The 21253-nt window shown below is 59.3% G+C and overlaps 1 protein-coding gene across 5 annotated transcripts in view; it reads left to right on the forward strand.

Annotated features, from left to right (window-relative positions):
* DLG3 (discs large MAGUK scaffold protein 3) overlaps window positions 1-16453 on the forward strand; it is a 64982-nt gene extending 48529 nt beyond the window's left edge. For 3 of the 5 annotated variants that reach the window (XM_064518377.1, XM_064518381.1, XM_064518379.1), the window contains 11 exons: window positions 1243-1357; window positions 5150-5326; window positions 6431-6506; window positions 7162-7261; window positions 10205-10246; window positions 10683-10733; window positions 11382-11483; window positions 11585-11757; window positions 12344-12453; window positions 13452-13543; window positions 15302-16453. In XM_064518377.1, coding sequence (XP_064374447.1) covers window positions 1243-1357; window positions 5150-5326; window positions 6431-6506; window positions 7162-7261; window positions 10205-10246; window positions 10683-10733; window positions 11382-11483; window positions 11585-11757; window positions 12344-12453; window positions 13452-13543; window positions 15302-15408 — 1145 coding nt within the window. In that variant the 3' untranslated portion in view covers window positions 15409-16453. Of the gene's footprint in view, window positions 1-1242; window positions 1358-5149; window positions 5327-6430; window positions 6507-7161; window positions 7262-9539; window positions 9586-10204; window positions 10247-10682; window positions 10734-11381; window positions 11484-11584; window positions 11758-12343; window positions 12454-13451; window positions 13544-15301 lie in introns of all 5 variants that reach the window. The other 2 variants (XM_064518378.1, XM_064518380.1) reach the window with 1 other exon arrangement.
* The last annotated feature ends 4800 nt before the right edge of the window (window positions 16454-21253 follow it).

A 21253-nucleotide genomic window follows, 5' to 3' on the forward strand; every position in this document is an offset into this window, starting at 1 on the left:
GGTTTCCTTTCGCGGCGGGGGAAAAGCAGCAGCCGTGGAGGAACGCGAGACGTCGCGTGGGACGAGTCTCCCACGCGCTCGCGGCGGGGAAGCGGGCTGAGGACGAGCCGCTGGCGGCAGCCTCCCCTTGCAGCCCGGCCTCGCCGTGCGCCGGGGTCACTGCCGCCCTGCCCTCCCGCTGCGTGGGAACCGTCCTTCCCCGGTGCGCGCTGGGCGAGCAGGAGCGGTGCCTCCACCCTCCGCTCCCCAACCTTTACCCCCAGCCGAAGGTCGGGGATGGGAGGAGCCGCCGGCAGCCGCAGCCGCCCTCCCTCGCTCCCGGCAGCCCCGAGGCTGCATCGGGCGCCCGGAGGGTCTCACGGCCGCCGCCGCGGGTGTCTGCCGCCAGCGAGCCGCGCGCTGCTCCCGTCACCCGGCATGTAGGCGACGAAAGGTGAATTCCTCCTCTGCCCCTTCCTTCCTAAGGCTGAGAGCGGGTCCCGCTGCTGGGATGCCCTCCGCATCCCTGCGAGCCGGGGCCGGGCCGGGGACTGCTGCCGGGGTAAGGTATGCGGAAGCAGAGGCGGCTTTGGCTCCCGCGCCGGGGCCGAGCGTGTGCGGGGCTCTTGCCTTGTCCCCGGCGCTGGTGGCAGAGTAACAGCAGTCCCTCCTCCTCCTCCTCCTCCTCCCTGCGTGCCGCTGCTGGAGAGCGATGGGTGGGGACCTACTGCAAGGGGCTGTTGCCTTCCCCAGCGAGCTGCAGCCGTGCCGTGCCGCTTCGGCAAGCGGGTGACAGTCTCCGGAAAGGTCCCTCTCTCCTCTGTGCATTTGAAGCGCTCACGCAGCGCCTTGCTCAGAGGCAGCAGTCGCTGCCCCGGGACGGGAGCGTGTGCAGGACGGGCGGCCGTGGCCCTGCCTGGCCCTTCTCCAGCAGAGCTGCAGCACAGCGGCAGTGGAGATGTCCGCAGCCTCCCTGTACGAGCCGGCCGGGCGGGTGCTCGTGGTGCGTTTGGGAGCAGCCGGTGCCCTCCCGGCTCCGGATGCTCTGCCCAGGTCACGCAGGACACCGCAGCCCCTTTGGTTTCAGCCTTGCTTGTACGCGGAGGGGGACGGGATGGTGGCCGAGCCGCCTCGCGGGCAGGCTGTGGTTGCCCCCTCGGTGCTCGCGGCACCTGATGGCAGCTCGCTGGTTCAGGGATGCTCCGGGGGTGGTGGCGGCTCCCGGGCTGCTCCTGCCTGGCCTGACACTGTGTCTCTCCGCAGAGTACAGCCGCTTCGAGTCGAAGATCCACGACTTGAGGGAGCAGATGATGAACAGCAGCATGAGCTCCGGCTCCGGCTCGCTCCGGACAAGCGAGAAGAGATCCCTCTACGTCCGGTAAGGCTCGCGGCCCCCGTCGCCGTTGCGGAGCTTGCCGCCCGTCTCGCCCGCCTCCACGCTCCGGGCAGCCGGCGGTGGGCGCGTGGGACAGGGTATCGCCCCGCACCTCCTGGCTTTGTGGGCAGCTAGTGCCGCCGGTGATCTCATTCCCAGTTTTGCACTGAGGAGGAGGAGGAGGTGACCCTTCCTCCCGAGGGAGGGATTCCTGGCTGCACGCCCTGGCATGCCAACCTGCCGGTGCGGTTCGGCTCTGCGCCGGCGCTGGCAGGGCAGCCCGGCTCCGCACGCGCCAGGGCTGTGCCGGCCTTGGCCGCGGCAGCGGGTGCTGACGCCGGGGTGCTTCCCGGGGATCCGTGGCTCCCGTGGGTGTGCCTGGCAGCGGGAATGAGGAAGGAGGACGCGCCAGAGCCGTCGTAGCGATGAGCAGCTCGTCCCTGGGTCCGGGCTCCCGCGCCAGCCTTGCTCGCGTCCCTGCACGCTTGCAGCATCGTTATGGGTGCTTTGCCCCTTTGGGGGGCAAGTTTCCCTGCCGCTGTGGGGCAGGAGAAGTAGGTGGTGTAAGTAAGGCACAAGGCCAAAAGGATGTTGGAGGGAACAGTGATTATTTTGCACCACTTGTTCACGGCCGAGTGCTTTGCATTTGAATGCCTTTCTCAAAGCCACTGTGCCTGGGAAAGTGCTGCTTCCCCTGCGCAGAGCTGGGCCGTGCTGCAGCCCGTTCCCGGGGTGAATGAGCTTTCAGAGACGCAGCAAACGAGCGGATCTGAGGGAAGACGCCAGGCACTGGCGTGAGCTGAAGTCCTGAGGCCAGCGGTGCCTGTCCCCGCCGGGCAGCACCGTGCACCCGTGCTGCAACCGGGACAGGGTGGCCCAGCAGGTCGCTCTCCCTGAGCTGGGCTTGGCAGCAGCCCTGGGGTCTCCCCTTGCAGCAGCCGCCCCGTGCGGTGCTGTTTCTGCCCCGCGCGCCCTGTTCGGCGTCTCGGGCCAGCGCACTCTCCGCTAACTGCTCTCCGCTAACTGGCTTCTCTCCGTCTCCTCCCCAGCTGTTCCCGTGGCAGGATCTGGCTGGAGGGGAGATGAGCTCTTAGGAAGATTATTGCTTTGATCCCTAGATGCGCTTCTGGCTCCGGGCCAGGCTCGGGGCAGACAGGGGTTAAGCAGCAGCACAGCGCTAGCCCGGTAACTGCTGCCGCTCGCGCGCCGCTGCAGCCCCAGGCCTCCGCTCGCCGCGCGGGATCCTGCACCCGGGCGCTGCTCCCCTGGCTCGCCGCGGCACCTCCGCTCTAGATAAGAACCAGCAGAGCGTTGGCTAACGACTAATTTTAACCCATTAATTAAAATAATCCCATAAAGCCTCACCCCGCGCAGCCTGCTGCAGGAGGGAGCAAGCAGCCTTGCTGCAGGGGGGTGGCAGGAGCAAGGGCTGCTGCACACTGAAAGCCTCTCCTCCCCTGCACCGAGGATGACGGGAGCTGAGGCTGCTTCGGCCTCGGCTGCAGCCCCCTGCGTGGTGGGGAACTGCTCTGCCAGGGCGGCTGCTGCCTGGTGCAAGGCAGGAGCTGCAGCGATGGGCAGCAGCCGCCGCGGGAGCGGCGCTGGGCTCCGCCGGCCCGGCTGGGCGGGGTGGTTTCGAGCACGGTTTGCCTGAAACCGGCTGCGCCGTGGCGGCGTTGCGGACGGGGTATCGATGACGGCGCTCGCTGCCGAGCCGCTTGAGTCGGCCCTGCGGGGCACGCGCGGAGCTGCTGAGGCCGGGGCCGTGCCCGCTGCCGGAGCCTTTCGTGCCTTCATCTGGGGCGGCACGCGGACGGAGCCAGTCCAGGTTCAGGGCTCCAAGTGCCCCACGTCCGTGCAAGGTGCGCTCGCGTTTGTTTTGGCGTTTATTTTGGAACCTGCCTGACCAGTTCTCCGGGGCTCCGGCTCTGTCTTTGTTCCTAATCGCCGGGCTCCCGCAGGGGCGTGCCGGCCACGCAGGCGGCAGCCTTATCTCGGCACGCAGCGGAGGCCGCCGGGGCTGCTCCAGGGGCTGCTCGCCTCCGGCCGAAGGGCCCTGCAGCGCTCCGCAGTCGGCTCCTGCGTGCCGAGCGGGGAGGAAGAGGGCTTGTGCCAGGTTTCTGCTCTCCAGAGGCTCCTGCAGGACCGATAGCTGGTTCAGCAGTAGCTCGTTCGGAGCTGCGTGACCCGCCATGGGGCAGCCCGCGCTCAGCAGTGCAGGGCGAGGAGAGGTTTCTTGTTAAAGGTGCTGTGTTGTTCCAGGCCCCCGAGGGCTCCTCGCACTGGGAGGGTGCAATGAGTGGGGCAGGGGGTGCTGCTTGGTGTGTTCCCCCCCCTCTGTTCGAAGGCAGCCCCCCGTGTCTCAGCCGGGTTATCCCTTCCTCTGCGTGCTTGGTTGCTGCTGTTCTCCTTGGGGAGTCTCAGCAACAGGCAGAGGGAACAAGATTGTAAAAGTTCGACCCCCGGATGGACCCGAAACGCTGAGCTAGAGGTTGCTATTGTCCCTTGCAAAGGTCCTGCGGAGACTGATCTGGTGCAGATGAGGAAGGCGAAGGAGAAGGGAGGATTTTGAAAAGGCTCCCGGAGTGAAGCAGCTTCCCGTCGCGGCTGGACGGTGCAGCGGTGGCTGCCTGGGGCTGCTCGCACGCGAACCGGCGCGCTCTTCGCCTGCTTCGAGCAGGGCTCAGCAGGGCTTGGTCTGAGGAAGACGAGCGCGCTTGGTTTTGAGGTCTGATGTTGCTAGAGCTAGTTACGTGGGAAGCCACCACGAGCAGCAGAGCTGCAGTGCCACGGCCTGCTAAAGCCTTGGTCACTTGTGCAGGAAGAATATTACTGTTCCCCTTTAGTTTAAAAAAAAAAAATCCACAGCAATTAATCTTTTCTGTAGCTGGATAGTTTAATATTGAAGATGAAGCTCCTGTGTTGTAAACTAAATAAACTGTTCTTAGGGGAAGTATTTAAAAGGCTGGAAAGGAACAGTTGAGGAGGGCAGATAAACATTGAGGGATTCATAATTCACAGTCTCGGGAATAAAATCCCTGGCTATGTAAATAAAAGCCAATTCTAAAAATGCCCTGCAGCCTATTTTTGTGTGGCTGCCCACCAGCAGCAGGGCAAGAGGATATCCCATCTCTCTTAAAAGTCCTCTTAGTCCCCGAGGCGGGATGGCGGGTCGGTCAGTTGCTCTGCGCCGTTCCTCTGCTCCCGGGAAACACTTTTGCAGCCTTCACTGAGACTAGGACACGTGGCCGGCCGGGCAGGAGGTGTTTGCAGGGGAGCGAGCTGGTGGCCAGCACGCACGCTGGGGACAGAGACTGCTCGTGCTGGACGTGGTGGGAGCGTGGGAGGGCTCCTTGCGGGGCTCCTGCAGAGGGAAGGTGGGCGGACGTGGAGCTGGGGTGGCTTTTGGAAAGTGCGCCCTGGGATGTCGTGCACATGCTGCTTGACATCTTGAGACCGCGGGAACTTTGAATGCTTGAGTGCTGACCTGCTTTCTAACCACAGCATTTTTCCGCACACGTGTGGTTCGTGTGTACCTTGCAGCTAAGGTCAAGAGCTAGTTTCTTGGTCCAGAACTGTTTCTGTATCGTGCACTTTTGGGGTATGCTATTAGCTGTGCAGCACAACTAACCACAGCAGGAGGTTTTCCAAAAGGATGATTGAAATCCTTGAAGATCCTGGGGTGGCAGTGCCCGAGGAGGTCTGCAGTGCTGGTGCTTGTGTGTTGCCCTCACCTGCCTTGTCCGCTGCTCAGCTGTCGGGGAAGGCTTCACTCCTCTCTCTGCTCCTTCGCAGAGCCCTGTTTGACTATGACAGGACCCGGGACAGTTGCTTGCCCAGCCAGGGGCTCAGCTTCTCCTACGGGGACATCCTCCATGTCATCAACGCCTCCGACGACGAGTGGTGGCAAGCCAGGCTTGTGACGCCCCATGGCGAGAGCGAGCAGATCGGGGTCATCCCCAGCAAGAAAAGGTGAGTGCCCGTCGGCAGGAGCCATCGCGCGCGGTGCCTTGACTCTGCTCCAGGGGCCTGGCAGCCGTCGGGGCCCCGTGCCTGGAGCTGCTCGAGGCGGTGCCACATGGCAGGACGCTCCCTGTGGTCTCGGCACTAGGAGCCCATCTGCCCCACTGCGGCGGTGCAACGTGAAGGGCACCGGGGTTGCAAGGTGGGGCTGTGCACGGGTCTCCTCGAGGTGGTTTCCAGAGCTGGACTTGACTCTAGAGCAGAGCGGAGCCCTCAGGCACGTGGCGCCCGTGGGGAGGGAGAACTGGCGGTAGCCAATTCTGGGCTCCAAGCGGGAGCAAAGTCACAGCAGTAACACAAGTTTGAGGCTGTTCTTTGCAGCCACCGACAGTCTGTCCAGGTCTGTGAGCCAAGTCTCGTTAAATGGGCGGTTGTAGAGCCCAGAGAGCAGAGGAGCTGGCTAACCACCACCAGCAGGTCTGCAGCCTTGGTGGGCCCCCGGTTCAGACTGATCCTGGGGGGTCAGACAGGCGTTGTCACTCAGAGGAGTTTGTCCCCTGCTGCTGCCTGCAGCTTGCTGGCTGTTTGCACAGCTTCTGTGGGCGCAGCAGTCATCGCCTGCTGCAGAAGTCAGTGCTAACATGTCCTTTGGCAGAGCCAAGCTGAGGGACACGGGAGCAGGGTTTGGGCAGAGCCCTGCTCCCTCCACACTGCTTCTCCAAAGTATATGCTCATCCTTGCTGTCTGGAAGGTGAGCTGGCCTTCATCCCCTCTGGGACTGCTCCCAGAGCTGAGGAGGAGTTCCTCGCACGCATGTGTGCCCCATCTTCATTCATCCTCCATCCCTCCCCCTCCCAGGAAGGCTGGTCTGTTCCCTCTCCTGCTCCTGTAGACTGAGTGTGGTCTTCTATCTCCTGGGTCCTGGCCTAGGTCAGACCCAGGGCAGGCTGCCACCTCAGTCCGTCCCAGGAAAGGAGCCCTCCTTTGCAGAGGGGACCACCACCCAAGGGTGCTCTGAACTGCCCGGGCAGCTGAGCACCACGTGGGGCCTGGCAGGGGGAGGATCACGTACGCAGGACTAGCAGATCTTTCTCCCTTTTAACTTCCAATCAGGGTGGAAAAGAAGGAGAGAGCGCGGTTGAAAACAGTGAAGTTCCACGCCAGGACTGGCATGATAGAGTCCAACAGGGTAAGTGCTGGAGGTGGGACGCGGCAGGTGGTCCTGAGCCTGTATCTAGTGGGGGCAGGATGAATCCGAGCGGCCAGTGCAGCCTTCCCCGCTCAGGTGGCAGCTGGAGAGTTACCAAAACAGAGCAAAGAGCAGAGCAACCGGACTTTCTTCAGGCGTCCACCCGCCTGGCCTGGCCCAGCACGAATCTGCCTTGACTGCGCAGGGGTTTGAGCAGGAGGAGATGTGAAAGCGCTGGTGAAGGTCACCCAGGTCTGTGGCAGAACGTCCTTGCAGTGGCGCAGGGAGCAGAGCACGTGCCACCACGGCCCAGTGCACATCACCGGTGGCTCGGAGCTGACTGCAGGCGACTCGTGCAGATGAGCGTAACCTCCCACATATGGAGCGCTTGAGCAAAGAGATGAGAAAGGGAGAAATGGCCTTGCTCCTGCAAAACTGCTGATTGGCTGGTCAGCTTCCCAGCATCCCTAAAAACACATTTTTCTCTACGCTTAATTTTTCTCCTGCATTATAGTTTTCATGTAATCTTCATGATTTCATTTAAGGGTAACTGCCCTGACACAGCTCCTCATTGTCTCTTCATTTTAATTTTTCTTGCATGCGTTAAACACCATTGTTTTTTCTGTCCTCCCTTCCATCTCCATGTTCTTCACAGTCGATCAAAACGAAACGTAAAAAGAGTTTCCGCCTCTCTCGAAAGTTTCCATTTTACAAGAGCAAAGAGAACCTGGCCCAGGAGAGCAGCGGACAGGAACGTAAGTAGCAGCTGGCCAGAGAGGGCAAGCGTGCGATCCCCACCCAGACCCCCACCTCCTGCCTCGGGCCAGGAGAGGCTCAACACGTTTTCGCTGCCAGTGAGCCTGGCACCTGCCTGCATTGGGCCAAACTGCACGACTTCTGCAAGGCTTTTCCCCCAGCAGGCAGAGGCCAGGCACGTGTTGTGCAGTCCCAACAGGTTCCTCGGAGCCTGCTCCCCAGGCTTTACTCCCAGCCAGTGGTTTCCTAGGCATAATCAGTCACAGATTTGACCCTAGGAGCAGCTTCTCTCCGTTGGGAGATCTGGGGAGAAGGCATCTTCCCTCCCTTGCTGAACGCTGGTGGGAGAAGTATCAGCAACTTGCCTTGCCTTCCCCTCAGCGGCTGCGCAGTGCTTGGATCAGGTTCTGTGCTCTCCGGTCACGGCTTCAGCTAGGGAGAAAATGGAGCTAGAAATAAAAGCAGCGACTCCCGTAGTGCTTGGGGCAGATGCCAAGGCGAGAGGGACCTCGTCACTTGTTCTCGTCCCTTTGCACCCGCCGAACTCCCAGCCGAGAGACCTGGCGGCAGGCAGGCTCTCGCAGCTGCTGCGCGTCCAGCCGCCTCTGGCCACGTCTTTGTCCAGCCTCGGGCATGTGCACAGGTTCTCCCTCTCTCTCTGTCTCTCATGTTTGCTGTCTTCATCCTTTCACGAGTTCACACTTGCCTCAACCTCCGCTCTGCCTCCTCCTGCTCTCTCCCGTGTGCTGTGGGCTCTGCTCCCTCCGCTCCCCTCCGCCTGCCAAGGGCTGCTTCCCTCCCAGAGCACGGGGCAGGCTGAGCTGCTCCAGGGTTGTCCCCTGTGTTTGTGAGGGCTGCGGGTGTCCTGGCTGTGCCTGCTGCCTCCCATGGAAGTGAGAGACTCCGAGCTGCGTCTTCCCGACCGGCTCAGCCCTTCCCGTGGGTGAAACGCTGTGGCGTGAGGGAGCTGTGGCTTGCCGCGCAGGCGACGGAGGCCTGGCTTTGGTAGCTGGCTCCAGACCCGGGGGAATACCCAGCTCTCTCATCTGGCAGCTCCCCTGGGCTCCCGGCAAAGGCAGATCCACCGCAGCTCCCCGGTGTCTGCTCGGGAAGCTGCCTTCTCCCTCCGCTCCTGCCGGCGAGTCGGCCGAGGGGGTGCACGGGCCCATCCTGGGTGTTAAACGAGGACAGGAGAAAGGGAGGGCGGGCAGGGCCCTGGGGACAGCTCTAGGCTTGAGAATTGCCCTTTCATCCTCTGGGACATGCAGCTTGTCACCCCAGATCCGTACAGTGGCTGCAACCTTTTTCCAGTGGGGAAAGGCAGTAGATAGGAAGCGGTTGCGAAGGAGCTGTGCCAGGTCCTGCAGAGGAGAGGGTTCGTTGCGGGGGGATGGCACGCTTCTGGGGAGGGCTAGTCGTCCCCTTGTCCCCTGTGGGCCAGCACAGCCTGCCCGTGCCAGGCTCGGCTGCTCACCTAGCCCAGCCCTCCTCTTCCCAGATGCTCCATTGCATCTGCTCCTTCAGCAAGTGCCTGGGGGAGAGCTGCAGCCCCGGGGGGGGCAAAGCAGAGCGCTTTCCCTTACCGCTGTGCCGGGGCAGCGAAGGCATCGCTGCCGGCGGCTCTTTTGGGCTTGCCGCGGGGGGATCGCGCAGGGGTGGGAGCCAGGCGGCTGCAGAGCTGCCCCCATCCCTCACCTGGGGGCATGAGATGCTCCACGGCCCATGCTGCCGTGCTGCGGAGACTGAGGTGGTTCTGAAGCAGGGAATAGAAAAGCCCAGGCTGGACGAGGGGTGCGGTGGGGGACGGGGCAGGCCAGGTCCTGCTCTGCCGGTCCGCGTTGGGGAAACCTGCAGCCGGCTCCCGTGCTGTGCTGTGCCACTCCGCCTGCTCCCGGTGTGCTGCCGGCGGCCAGAGCACCTTCCTCCGTGTTTTTGTGCCCCGTGCAAGCGCTGGGGCATGGGATGCTAAAGCGCACAGGAGGAGCCAAGCAAGGCATCGGGGAGCAACGCCGCGGCCCCGCTCACCGGTGGCTCCGGGTTGGAAGCGCTCGCTTAGTGGATGTCCCAGGCCGCACTTCCCTCCGGAGCATCCGGCTGGGTGCTCAGCCGGGGCTGGCTCCAAAAAAAAATCCTTAACCCCACGTGCGGTTGCAGCTCTGGGCCGTTGGGCACTCTGTCACTAATGCTCACCTGGCTCTGTCTTCTTCCCCCTCCCTCTGCCCCTCTCCTGCGCTCTCTCTTCTCCCCTCTCCTCCTTCTCGCTGTCTGTGAAATCAGGACTTCCCTGGGTTAAGTGACGATTATTATGGAGCAAAGAACCTGAGTAAGTGGAATGTGGCGAGGAGCCCCGGCCCGGGCTTTCGGGGCGCGCGGGAGGTGCCGCGGCGGATTTCGGCCGTGGCCTGAGCGCGCCCGCGCTGACGCCCGCCTGCGGGACCCCGGGCGAGCCGGGCCTCCCTCGCTCGGAGCCGGGCCGCGTTGCGAGCCGTTTCGGAGAGTCGGGGCCGGTGCGGGCGGGAGGCGGCGATGCCCGGGGGCCTCGTTCCTCGGGGGCAGGTGAAAGCGCTTCACGGTGCTTCCAGCTTCCTCGGAGGCGGCCGGGCCGCCTGTGCACAGACCCAGAGCTGCCAAAACCCCACCTGGAGCCCCTTGGCCCTCCCCGGCTCCGTGTGCATGCTACGCCGGCTCCCCCCCCCGCCCCCAGCACCCCTCCTGCCTCGTCCGCGCTGGGGCCCCAAGAGCCCGGGCCGGGCCTGTGCTGCAGCCACCGGCCGTGGGGGACGGGCAGCGTCTGCCGTCACGGAGCAGCCGAGCATGGGGCTCCCGGTGCGGGCGCCCGGTTTCCGCGGGAGAGCGGTGCAGCTCGCTCCAGCGGTGCCCGGCATGGGGGCTGCCGCTGCGCGGTGCCGGCTCTGACGGGTCTCTCTCCGCTTGCCTTGCAGAAGGCGTGACGTCCAACACCAGCGACAGCGAGAGCAGCTCCAGTAAGTGTGCGCCCGTCCTGCGGCCGTGCTCCCGTCCCCCAGGGCAGCCCCCCGTCCTCGGCGCGCTGCGGGATGCGCTGGCCCAACGCCGGCCCTGCCAGCCCCAAACGGGCACTTGCCCCCAGCGGGTCCTCCAAAAATCAGCACCCTGCATGGGTGCTGCTGGCGCTGCCAGACGCGTCGGGAGGAGGACTTAGTGCCGGAGCGCGTCGGAGAGGGGGAAAGGCCTTTCCAGCGCCGCTTCGGTCTGGATCTGTGCGTGGGGGTGGAGAAGGGGGACCGTGGGCCAAAGATGCGGGTCAGACCCCCAAAGTGCCTCGTTTTGGGGGGCGGCTGGGGCGCGAGCAGGCTCGTTGCGAGCAGAGTGCCCGCCTCGGGTCGCGAGCTGTCGGGACCAGTGCGAGCGCTCACCCGCCTCTCCTTGGCTCCGTTGCAGAAGGACAGGAGGACGCTATTCTGTCGTACGAGCCAGTGACGCGGCAAGAAAGTAAGTGTGGGCACCGAGCTGCCCTGCCTCCTCCCCGGCGTGCCGTGGGCGTTGCGTCTCCGGGGGCCCCGGCGTGCCGCGGACGTTGCGTCCCCCATCCCCGGGGGCCCCGGCATGCCGCGGGCGTTGCGTCCCCCATCCCCGACCTCCTGTGCGGTCGTTTCTACAGCTGACTCCGAGCTGTCGAGTTGGAGCACAGCGAATACCTGTTACTTTGCTCTCTCAAAGCACTGATTTTTGTCGAACCCTTGTTAAATGCTCGTTCCCCATCGTCCCTTTTCCAGGGTGAGCAGCCTTGGCCTCGGCAGCCTCTCCTTGGCAGAGGCCGTAGCAGATTTGCATGATCCCGTTAGCCCGATCTTGAAAGCAAAGAGGAGGAGCAGGAGCTGGGGCCGGGCTGCTGCGTCCCCGTGGGGCTGAGCCCCGGGCACGGACCCCAGCGTGGCAGGCTCCTGGCCAGCCGTGGTGCCGGGACCTCTCTGGGCTGGCCCAGCCGCTGGCGCCGGCAGCTCCTAGCGCCCACAGGCAGGTTGCACCCATGGGTGCTCCGGCGGGAGCTATGGGACCACCACGGCAGGGGACGGCTTGACAGCAGGGTCAGCTCCCCGCAGCGCAAATCTGGTCTCAGGTCATGGCTTCTGCTTGCAGTTCACTACGCGAGGCCGGTGATCATCCTGGGGCCGACCAAGGACCGGATTAACGACGACCTCATCTCCGAGTTTCCGCATAAGTTTGGTTCCTGCGTGCCGCGTAAGTCCCAGCGGGCCGCCGGGAGCTCTGGCGGGGAAAAGGGAGGTGGCTCTCCGCGGCGGCGTGGGGAGGGAGGGCTCACGATGCCTGCTCTCCTGCAGACACTACCAGGCCTCGGCGCGAGAACGAGGTGGACGGGCAAGACTACCACTTCGTCGTATCCCGGGAACAGATGGAGAAGGATATTCAGGACAATAAGTTCATAGAGGCCGGGCAGTTCAACGACAACCTCTACGGGACCAGCATTCAGTCGGTGCGGGCGGTCGCAGAGAGGGTGAGTGCCGAGCAGCACGGCTGCGTGCCTGGGCGGTCGCGGTGCCGGGCAGCATCTGGCCCAAACCTTGGACACCTTCGTGCTGCTCTTCCTCTCCCCTTGCTGTTAGAGGCCGTAACCACGTTAAGCAAGGGAGGAACGAGCCCCTCCTCCCCGCAGAGTCCTGCCAAGCCGCGTGGCTGCTTTTCTCACTTGCGTCGCTCCACCTTGGAGTCTTGCCTCCCTTATCCAAACTCCACCCGAAAGCCTGGCACCAGCAGCACCAGCCTCGTGTTCGGGAGTTCCCGGGGCAAAGGTGCCCAGCGGTGGTTGGGAGGAGCAGAAACACTGTGCAGGTGTACTGGAGTGTACTGATGGCTCGTAAATAATGCTTCAGCGTTCAGAGAAAGAGTCAGTCCTTTGGCGTTGCTGCTGCCCTGCCCTAAGCAGGCAGGGATATAAGACCACTGGGAGCTGGCTCGTGTCTCGGGACCAGTGTTTCATCTCCCCGTCTCCTCTCTTTTGTAAGCGCGTCTGTAGGAGGAAGCTGCTTTGTGCACAGAGCAGGCTGTGTGGGTAGGTCTGATGCTGGTCGTCTCCTTTCCAGGGGAAGCACTGCATCCTGGATGTATCTGGCAATGCTATCAAGAGGTTGCAACAAGCACAACTTTATCCCATTGCCATTTTCATCAAACCAAAATCCATTGAAGCTCTCATGTAAGTGCAACGTGTGTTCTCAGCCTCTCGGGACAATTAGCCCTGCACGGTTGGGGGGGGTTGTATTTCTGCTGCCTCTGCTTCTTAGAAAGCAGCAGAGGCTGCTGCTGGTGCTGAATGTCCCTCGTAAGAGCAGCTGGGCCTGTTGCTGTCTCTGGTGACCCTCCATGTCCCACAGCAGGTCTAATGCCGTGGTGCATCCTGTCTCCATGCTCTGCTCTGGCTTAAAGCCCTTCGTTTGCACCAGAGAGGACAGGAGATGTAAAAATGTTCACAAATGCGGCCGAGGTAGCCGGCTCACCTAGGCCCTGAGTGCAGCCGGGAGAGCTGCCGATCGTCCGTAGTGCTGGATCGCAGCTGGGGGTGGCAGAGCCAAGGACAGCCCCGGGGGACTGCAGAGGAGAGACGTCCCCTGCGTGCCCGAGGGAGACCTTCTGCTTGTCCTGCTGCTCGCAGCCCCGGGAAGCACAAGGCAGAGAGGACATGAGCTCTGAGCTTACAAATCTCTGAAGCAGCAACAGAGGATATTATCTATGGGGAAATTTTGTGGCTAGAGGAGGACTCTGAAGATCAGAATCGATTCTGCTGGCACCAAAGGGACTGGGAAAACCCCTTCTTGAGCCAGAACCTAGCACTGCAGAATTGCTTATTTTTGGTATTGTATAAATCTGAGGGAACCTAGTCAAGGAGGGTGGTGACACACTCTGGAAAAGCAGAGAGATTTCTGCAGTGGTCCCGAAAATTTGGAGGGTTGTCTGAATTTTGGTCCGTGTCTGTGTTATGGTGAAATGAAAGGATGGTAGCAATAGAAGGAACTTCAGATGAACTGCCAGGGCAGCAAAAGAGCATGTGGGGATGGGTCCCGCCTTTCTGAGCTAGGTCTTGCACAGCTGCCACTGCGCAGAGGGTGCCCAGGCACCCTTGGTCTGTGGGGCCTATTTTTGCTTTTGTTCATTGCTAAGAAAAAGGGCTGAACTTCTGCTTTTTGTGCACGGCAGGGAGATGAACCGGAGGCAGACGTACGAACAGGCCAACAAGGTCTTCGACAAAGCCATGAAACTCGAGCAAGAGTTTGGAGAGTATTTTACAGGTGAGTGTCCCGAGTAGGCTTGTGCCTGTTTTCTTTTGTTTCCTAAGCTGTCAGCTGTGACCTCTTTACCAGCACTGTCGTACTGCTGGGTCATGGGAAAATGTCCAGCTTCACCAGAGCAAAAAGAAATGGCCCTCTGCCAACGTGGCTCTGCGAAGGGACTGTTCAGAGATCAGTGGATAAGAGTAAACCTGCTCTAGAGAAGGAGGCAAGTTGTCAGGCAGGATTTTCTGAGTTGGTGAAAGCCTGTCACCAACTTTAATTAAAAAAGAAAAAAAGGGCGGGAGAAGCACAGCATATATTCATGGTGCTACACAGCTGCAGGGAATAAGACCCCTTGCACTGGGGAAAGGGAGCATATTCAGAAAAAGAGAGAAGAATCATTTTAAAGGAACAAGATAAGAAGTGACATAAATGATGAAGACTGTCCTGGGTTATTACAAAACATCTCCCAAAAAAGACTGGAAATTTGGCTGACTTCCTAAGCAGAGTCAGTCTGGGGCTGCCTGGCAATTTGTGCGTGCACAAAGGAGCAGCTCATGACACAGGCATCCTTGTGTACTAAGGAATTAATGTTTGTAACATGATTAATTCTGGAAAATCATGAGCAGGCAAAGGGGCAGAGAAGCTGTTCTTCAATTCAATATGTGATCACTGTTTCCTCTAAAGTGGGGAGCAATTATCCTGCCCAAAACCGTACTACCCACCTAGCAGCTACCACGAAAAATTCCAGGCAAAACATTTACCAAAAATGGATCTCAGCTGAGAAAATGGATCTGTACAAACAGGGTAAAAGCTTTCCCCAAAGCTTCTGTCCCGGGGAGCAGTTCCCAGAGCTGTAGGGTGCTTTTTCAAGAACTGCAAAGGAAATGCACGTTGCGGGTTTGCCGAAGCCACGGCATAACATCGTGCGGTCTCGCCTGGAGAGTGAGTTCGGAGCTGACCCAGGAAGGGAACGCTCTCGGGTAAAACGCGCTGTTGCAAGTAGTCAATGAGGTGCGGAGATGGATGTCGTAGGGAATGCTGTGCCAGGAGCTTGCAATTAGGGAACGGCGATACTGGAGGACGGTCCTGGCTTGGCTGCAGAGACAGCCTGAATTACCGAAAAGCCCCGTGTGTGTCTTCCTCTGCTGATGTGGAAGGCACAGCAAAGTCCTTAGTGTTGCACCCCTAATGAGCAGTCAGGTTGTTGCTGGTCTTTGGGAAAGCGTTAATCCTGGCAGTGAGGGCAGTGAGCTGGCCTGTCCCGGTGCGTGTGACAGTGCTGCAATTCCCACCCCACGGTGGATGAAGTAGCAAACACGAGGAGTCCTCAGCAGCGGGCCAGACCGCATGGACAAATGCAGCCTCCGGGTACGCGTTTGGTGCGTGTGGAGGAAGGCCCTGCCCTTCCTCGCAGCGGCGTGGCGGGGAGGCAATCGCTGGGCCTGGCCGATGAGCTGGAGCTCGCAGCCCGTGCTGCACTGCTGCGCCGTGTCCGGCTGCCCGCAGCCTCGGCGCGGTGGTGTGACATGGCTTGCAAAGCTGATTAGCGGCCTGGCTGGCACCTCGTACACGCAAGTAGCTCTGCCAGCGCGAGATCAGCGCGAGCTCACTCTAATCCTCTCGGACACGCTGGTTGAATCCTCTGTGTCACCGCGTGCTTGTTATAGCTCCTGTGACATAGCTTGTTTCGTTCTCTAATAACCAGCTGCGCTATCGCGGCGCCGTCGCTGCGGACGGGAGGCTCAGGGTGTTGCTTGTTCTCTCCTCTTTCAGCCATCGTACAAGGAGACTCTCTCGAGGAGATCTACAGCAAAATCAAACAGATCATTGAGGACCAGTCCGGGCACTACATCTGGGTCCCGTCCCCCGAGAAGCTCTGAAGATGTCCCCCATCTGCTTCCCTACGAGCAGAAGATCTCTGAAGTCCCACCCCACCCGAGCCCTCTGCCCCAAGGGGGGGGATGTGAAAACTATTCCTGCCCCCTTTTTTAGATCGTCGCAAAATTGAGTTTTCTAGTCCTGTTTCTTTTGTTGGGATGAACTGATCTCATTCATCATGTGACTGTTCCCACCATTCCTGCATGGACCTTCCCATTGCTCCATTAGAGACAGATGAGAACCCATTCAAGAGTCGTTTTTTTTTATTATTATTATTATTATTATTATTATTATTATTAACTAAACCAAGAATCAAGATGGGAGGAGGCGGCTAAGGACTGATGTAAGAAACAAGTGACGCAGTGGACTCTGAGAACATGAGCTAGTGCCAGAGCTCCAGGGGCATTTTTCCAAGTGTGACTGTCTAGCAGCTCTGAACAGCGCGACAGAAAGGCAGCAGAAAGCATTTTATTTATCTGTATATGTAATTTATATATAATATAGAGAGAGATATTATATATATATTATATATATATATGTGGACCAGGAAACCTGAGGGACCTCTTAAATGGTACTGTGTGATTGCAAGGATCTTTCAGTTTCTTTGTCCCGATGGCGGCGCATAGGGAGTCCCCTTGGGCAGGACGCGCTCGAAACGGTACCGCGGGCTTTGGGAGCGACTGCCGGGCGCTCGGCTCGCTGCCGGGGCCGCTGCGCGGGCAGGAGGGGCCGGCGGTGCCCCGTCGCCCGGGGACGAGCAGCAGCCGCCGAGCTGAGGGAGACGGGGAGACGTAGACTGAGCAGGAGGCTGCGGAGCAAGAGAATGGATGATACTACATATTAAATTGCACATTGTTTTACACACCACCCTCTGTGTTTGCATGAGAGGTTTCCTTTTGGTTCTATTTTTTTAAGCTGATGTTAAACCAAAACCATATTGTGTTGCTGTGTTGGCTTTTTTTTTTTTTTTTTCTCCTCCATTATTCCATTTTTTTTCCTCTTGTTAATAATGAACTGAACGGGTATAAAATCCAGTTTTTTAACTTATTTTTCAAGCTGGCTCTGTTGTGAATAGAATCTAGATCTGTGGTGTTTGGTTAGGAAGTAGCTCTAGCAGCCACCCGGAGTGAACGTACCGGCTGTCCTTGTCGCGGGCACGATGGGCCGGCCCCGCAGCCGCGGGCGAGCTGCTCCCTTCCCGCTGGCGGTGCCGTGCTGGCGTTCCCGTCGGAGGGAAAGGACCCCGGCTGCGCCTTGGATGCACGCGCGCGCTTTCCGAGCCGCTGCTCCCCCTCTCCCATTTCTTTGATGTCTCTGCCTAAATCCCGTTTCCGAAGTCGGGCTTTGCGCCTTCTCCCACGTTCACCCTGGGGAAGGCGAGCCGGCCGCCCGGCGTGCACGCTCAGGCCACCGCAGCCGCACGCGCCCGCCCGAGGGACGCCCCGGGCGCAGGTAAGTGTCGGCCCGGTCGCCCTGCTTTTACCTAGCGATAGATGGGTGCAGCCAGGTGGGCAGGGGTGCCGCGAGCCTTCCCGCGGGTAACACCAGCGCGAGCGAGCCCTGCCGCGGCTGGCCAAAGCCGTCCTGTGTCGCGACGGGCTGGTGCTGCCCCAGGACGGGACGGGCTGCAGGAGACGCTGGGGCGAGCCCGGTGCCGCTGCCGATGCAAAGTGTCCTGCCGGAGCCAGCTCCAGCTGCAGAGTCCTGCTCCGCGTCCAGAAACCTGCTCCGACTCCCTTGAGCATCGTTCCCTGCAGAAGTGGCGCAGGTGAGACAAAAATTTGGAAGCTGCTGGTCGCCCGGCACCTCTCCCCCAGCTTTCTGGGGCTTTTTTTGTTTTTTTTCTCCTAATAGCCTGTCTCCCTCTCATCAAGTCACAGGGAGGAAAGAAACTGCTGTACTCAGTGGCATAGCCGACAGTATTGAATCAATCGTGACAGCGCTAGTTGGTTACCAGTGTTTCTTCCAAGGAGACATATATTTTTAATAAACAGAGTTGCAAAGAAGTCTGTCTTCGAGGCCTTCTTGCAGAGTCCGTCGTCGTGCGCCTGGCCCCAGGCTTTGGCGCTGCTCTTGGCGACTGCTGATGCCGCCTTGCCACGGTAAACGTAAGTGTTAAACGAGTCAGGCTGAAGCAAAAAAATATGTTTTCTAAGGTAGTAGTAGTAGTTGGTTTGGGGAAATGCCCAGGGACTGGAGAAGCAGCGGGCTCTGGCGGTGCCGCGCTGTGCCGGTTTCCTCGTTCTGCTCTCTGGCAGGAGTGCTCCCGGGAAGGCAACTGGTTTTACTGGTGTGTTGCACGTTCCTGGCGGGATCTGCTTCCTCATTGAGCTGGGGTGATGGAAAGGTGAGAGGGTTGGTTGCTTTTTGTAAACCTTGGGGCTTTTCCGTTCCGTATTGCGTGAGGAGGAGTAAAGGGAGATTGCGAGGGCAGCGAGCATCCCTCAAAGCGCAGCCGTCTCGCGTGGAGTGATGGAGAAGGAAGGGTAGAAGGTGGGCTGACAGCCCTGCTAGCAGCAGGAGGATGCTGCGGAACGCACGAGAGCTTGCTCTTCCGCAGCCTTTTCACAGCTGCTTTTCTGGCTAAGGACGAGCTGCTCTGCCTACCGGGAGCTTCGCCTGGTTCAGCAGGACTTTGAAACAGCAGAGCAGTGTCCGGGTGTGAAATGGTGGTGGTGGGGTGGTGGTTGTTTTCGCTCTGCAAGATGCTCTGCTGCAGATGTGATTGCAACAGGCAGGAAACTAATCTGCCCTAAGCCACTTGTAGGAAATTAGACCGTAAGCGGCTTGTGCTATAGAGAAACATGTCTCTGCTTCTGTCCCTCTGCTCCTCTGCTGAATTAGCTGTCTGGTCCTCGTTAACCAAAGAAAAGTACGGAATCGGTGAGGCTACTGGATGAGGGTTTTAAAGAAATTTAACGGCTTTCTCCAAGCGTTTCTCCCCCTCGGTGCCCGAGATGCAGGCACCTGCGTGGCTGCCCTGCACGCGGCCTTCCTTGCTCCTGGCGCGGCGGCCGCAGATGCCGCGTGGCCTTCGAGGACCGCTCTCCTCTGCTTCCCTCCACCTTCACAGCAGGTTGCAGGGCACTGAAGGCTCTGCGGTGAAGAATATAATGTTATTCTTGTGTGACAGCAGTCTGTCACTGAAGGAACCTCATCTACCCCGTCCTTTAGTGTTTCCCTTGCTCCAGAATGAGGGCCAATGTTTGATTTTAATTTTTTTAACCCTCATTAAAAATGTTAAACTGTTTGGGTCAGCTAGTGTAGCTTCTGCTCATGGTACAAGCGTGCAGGAGATGACTGGCACCAGCAAAATCTTGTCGGGGCCGCAGTTGCCGCGCCGCAGGGCTGCCGGTGGTACGTCCTCCCCGTTCTTAGTCCCCGTGCACCACCTGGCCAAAGCTTCTGCCAGACCAGCCTCTCCGTCTTCCTTCCCCTCCCAAATGCTCCCCGTAGCCGCTATATTGATGACAGAAAGCGCTTCCCAGGCCGCACGGTGGGAGTCAGCCGAGGGCAGCCCCGGCGGGGTGGAGATCGGGAGCTGCCGTAGGGCCGGTGCTCCTGCCGCAGGGGCTTCTGGAGGGGCGGTGGCAGAAGGGGCCCTGGGGCTCAGCACGGCTCTCCCGGCTCTGTCCTGTCCCGTCCCCCTGCCAGAACCTTCTCAGGAAGGACTTTTTTTTTCTTTCCTTTTTTTTCCCCAACCCCATTCCCTGCAGCCCCACTCCTACGGCTCTGGGGTGAAACACCCTCTGCCCCAACCCATCCTCCAAGGCACCCTGCATCTCCTTTGCTCCTCTAGACTGTTGCTGCTCCCAAGACAGTTAAAAGAAATGGCAGATTAGGAAAGAGAGAGGGCATGAAACAGAGGCCGGGGGCAGGATAAGTGAGCCGCTGCACTGGATGACACATTCGTGCGCTCAGAAGCTGGGAGGAACGCGGCCGTTGCAGAGCACGTTCAGCGCCTGGTAGTTCCCAGCGATGTGTAGCCCGGGAGATGCTGCAGCATTGCCACCCTCCGGAGCAGCCTGTTCATGGCTCGGGATGAGCAGCCCGATCCTGCAGCCTGGAACCGGGCTGCTTCATGAGAAGACTAGACTTGAACTGGGGTTTTTTCCAGGTGTTGTGCAGGTTTCTCCTACTCACCCCACCCCAGCCCTGGCATATAAACTACCTGAGACAAGGAAAATACATATTCCTGTGTAGTAAGAGGAAAGAACTAAAGAGTTCAGTAACTAACTGTACGGTGAGGTCCATTAGTTTCCCTAGCAGAGCTCTGCTGTTACTGGCTTAAGGTGGCTTGTGCTATAGTACAGGAAATCAAACCGAGCATCTCCAAGGGAAAAAAGAGAATTCAAGCAATTCTGGCCATAGGCAAAGCCACATATAGTGCTGCCTTTCTACAGCTGTATGTAATTACCTGCCGTACTTCCTAGGCAAATATGATCTCCTCATCTGGTACCGTCTGACACCTCTGACCGTTTACCTTTTGGGCATGTCAGAAGTGAGAACCAGAATTAAAGGCGGCCCGGCAGGCACCAGAGGTACAACAGGCAGCAGTGGATGCCTTTGGCTCTACGGCATCATTTATGGTTGTTGTATCAAGGTGCCGGAGCATATTGTCTCCAAAACTGTGACTCCGAAAGCTTGTGTGACAGCTGAGGCCTGGCTTTTTATGGGTTCAAAGGTGTTTCTTAGATAAACAGACGGCACATTTTTCATTAGAGACCTGCAAGCCAGCTGCTCACTGAGGTCTACGTCAGACCCAGTGAGCTGAGCACACTATGTGGAGAACTTGCTCTAAATAGATTCATCCTCCTATTTCTTTCTCACAAGAGTCATCTGCAACCAGCTAGCCCTGCTGATTTGTCTGGATACCATAAAGGCGATGCCACTCAAGGCCAGCTGAAGTGGTTTCCAGTGGAAATTGCTTATATTATCTCCGTCTGACAAGTAAAGGCCCTGTGCGAGCGCTCAGGAATAAGAGCAGATAAATAACGTCCAGCTGAGGATAATTACTTTTGCTTTCATTTTTGCCTCCTACGTGACTGTTTCCACAAAGGTACATCCCTGTCCCCACCAGGGTATACTTCTGTCTAGCAGAGCCGCTACGGCAACAAGACACTGCACAAAAATGTGTCTGGCAGAGGCACAGCTCTCGCGGATGAGTGAGGAGTGATGCACTTCACTCGTAAGAGAGAAGTAGCAGTAGGTTTTATTGCGGTAAGAAAGTGATTTACCAAAGTTCAGTCCTAAATAAGACAGTGATGTAACAACGGTCGATGGCAAGGTTCACTCGGTTATTTACTGCGTGGAAGACAAGGTCAGATGAAAGTGTCAAGGAGACCCTCCCGTTGCGTCATGAGGTCCAGAACGAACCTCCTTGCTTTCCAACCTCCTCCTCAGAGGAGTCTGGGTGCGGCTGGATCCAGTCCTAGTCCCAGACTTGGCCAGTGGTTTATGTCTAGAGGATTATGTGCACAATCAGTCGGAGCTGGAACTTGGCAACGTTTGCAAAGTTTCAGTGTGTTATTAGTCACTTAGCGAGGCTCTGCTGTGGGTAAGGAATCCCTCGACCTCGAGGAGTGACCTTGAGCGGCGCCCCTGCTCCAGAGGAGGTCGTGCGGCGGGGCCCGCTGCCGAGCAGGAGAGCTCACTGGGCTCTGGGCTGCCCGCTATGTATGGGGTGAGATGATTGACTCATAGTCATATTTGCCTGCTACATGGGTTTTAGTTGGCGCCTGCTCAGTTAGCCCCTGCGTATGTGCTGTTTACGGCGAGGTCAGGTTGGGGGGGAGCACACGGGGGGGGGAGAAGCACACCGTCACACTCCACCCCGTGACTGGAGTC

The sequence above is a fragment of the Dromaius novaehollandiae genome, chromosome 11 (genome assembly GCF_036370855.1).
Source record: "Dromaius novaehollandiae isolate bDroNov1 chromosome 11, bDroNov1.hap1, whole genome shotgun sequence".
Lineage (NCBI taxonomy): Eukaryota > Metazoa > Chordata > Aves > Casuariiformes > Dromaiidae > Dromaius > Dromaius novaehollandiae.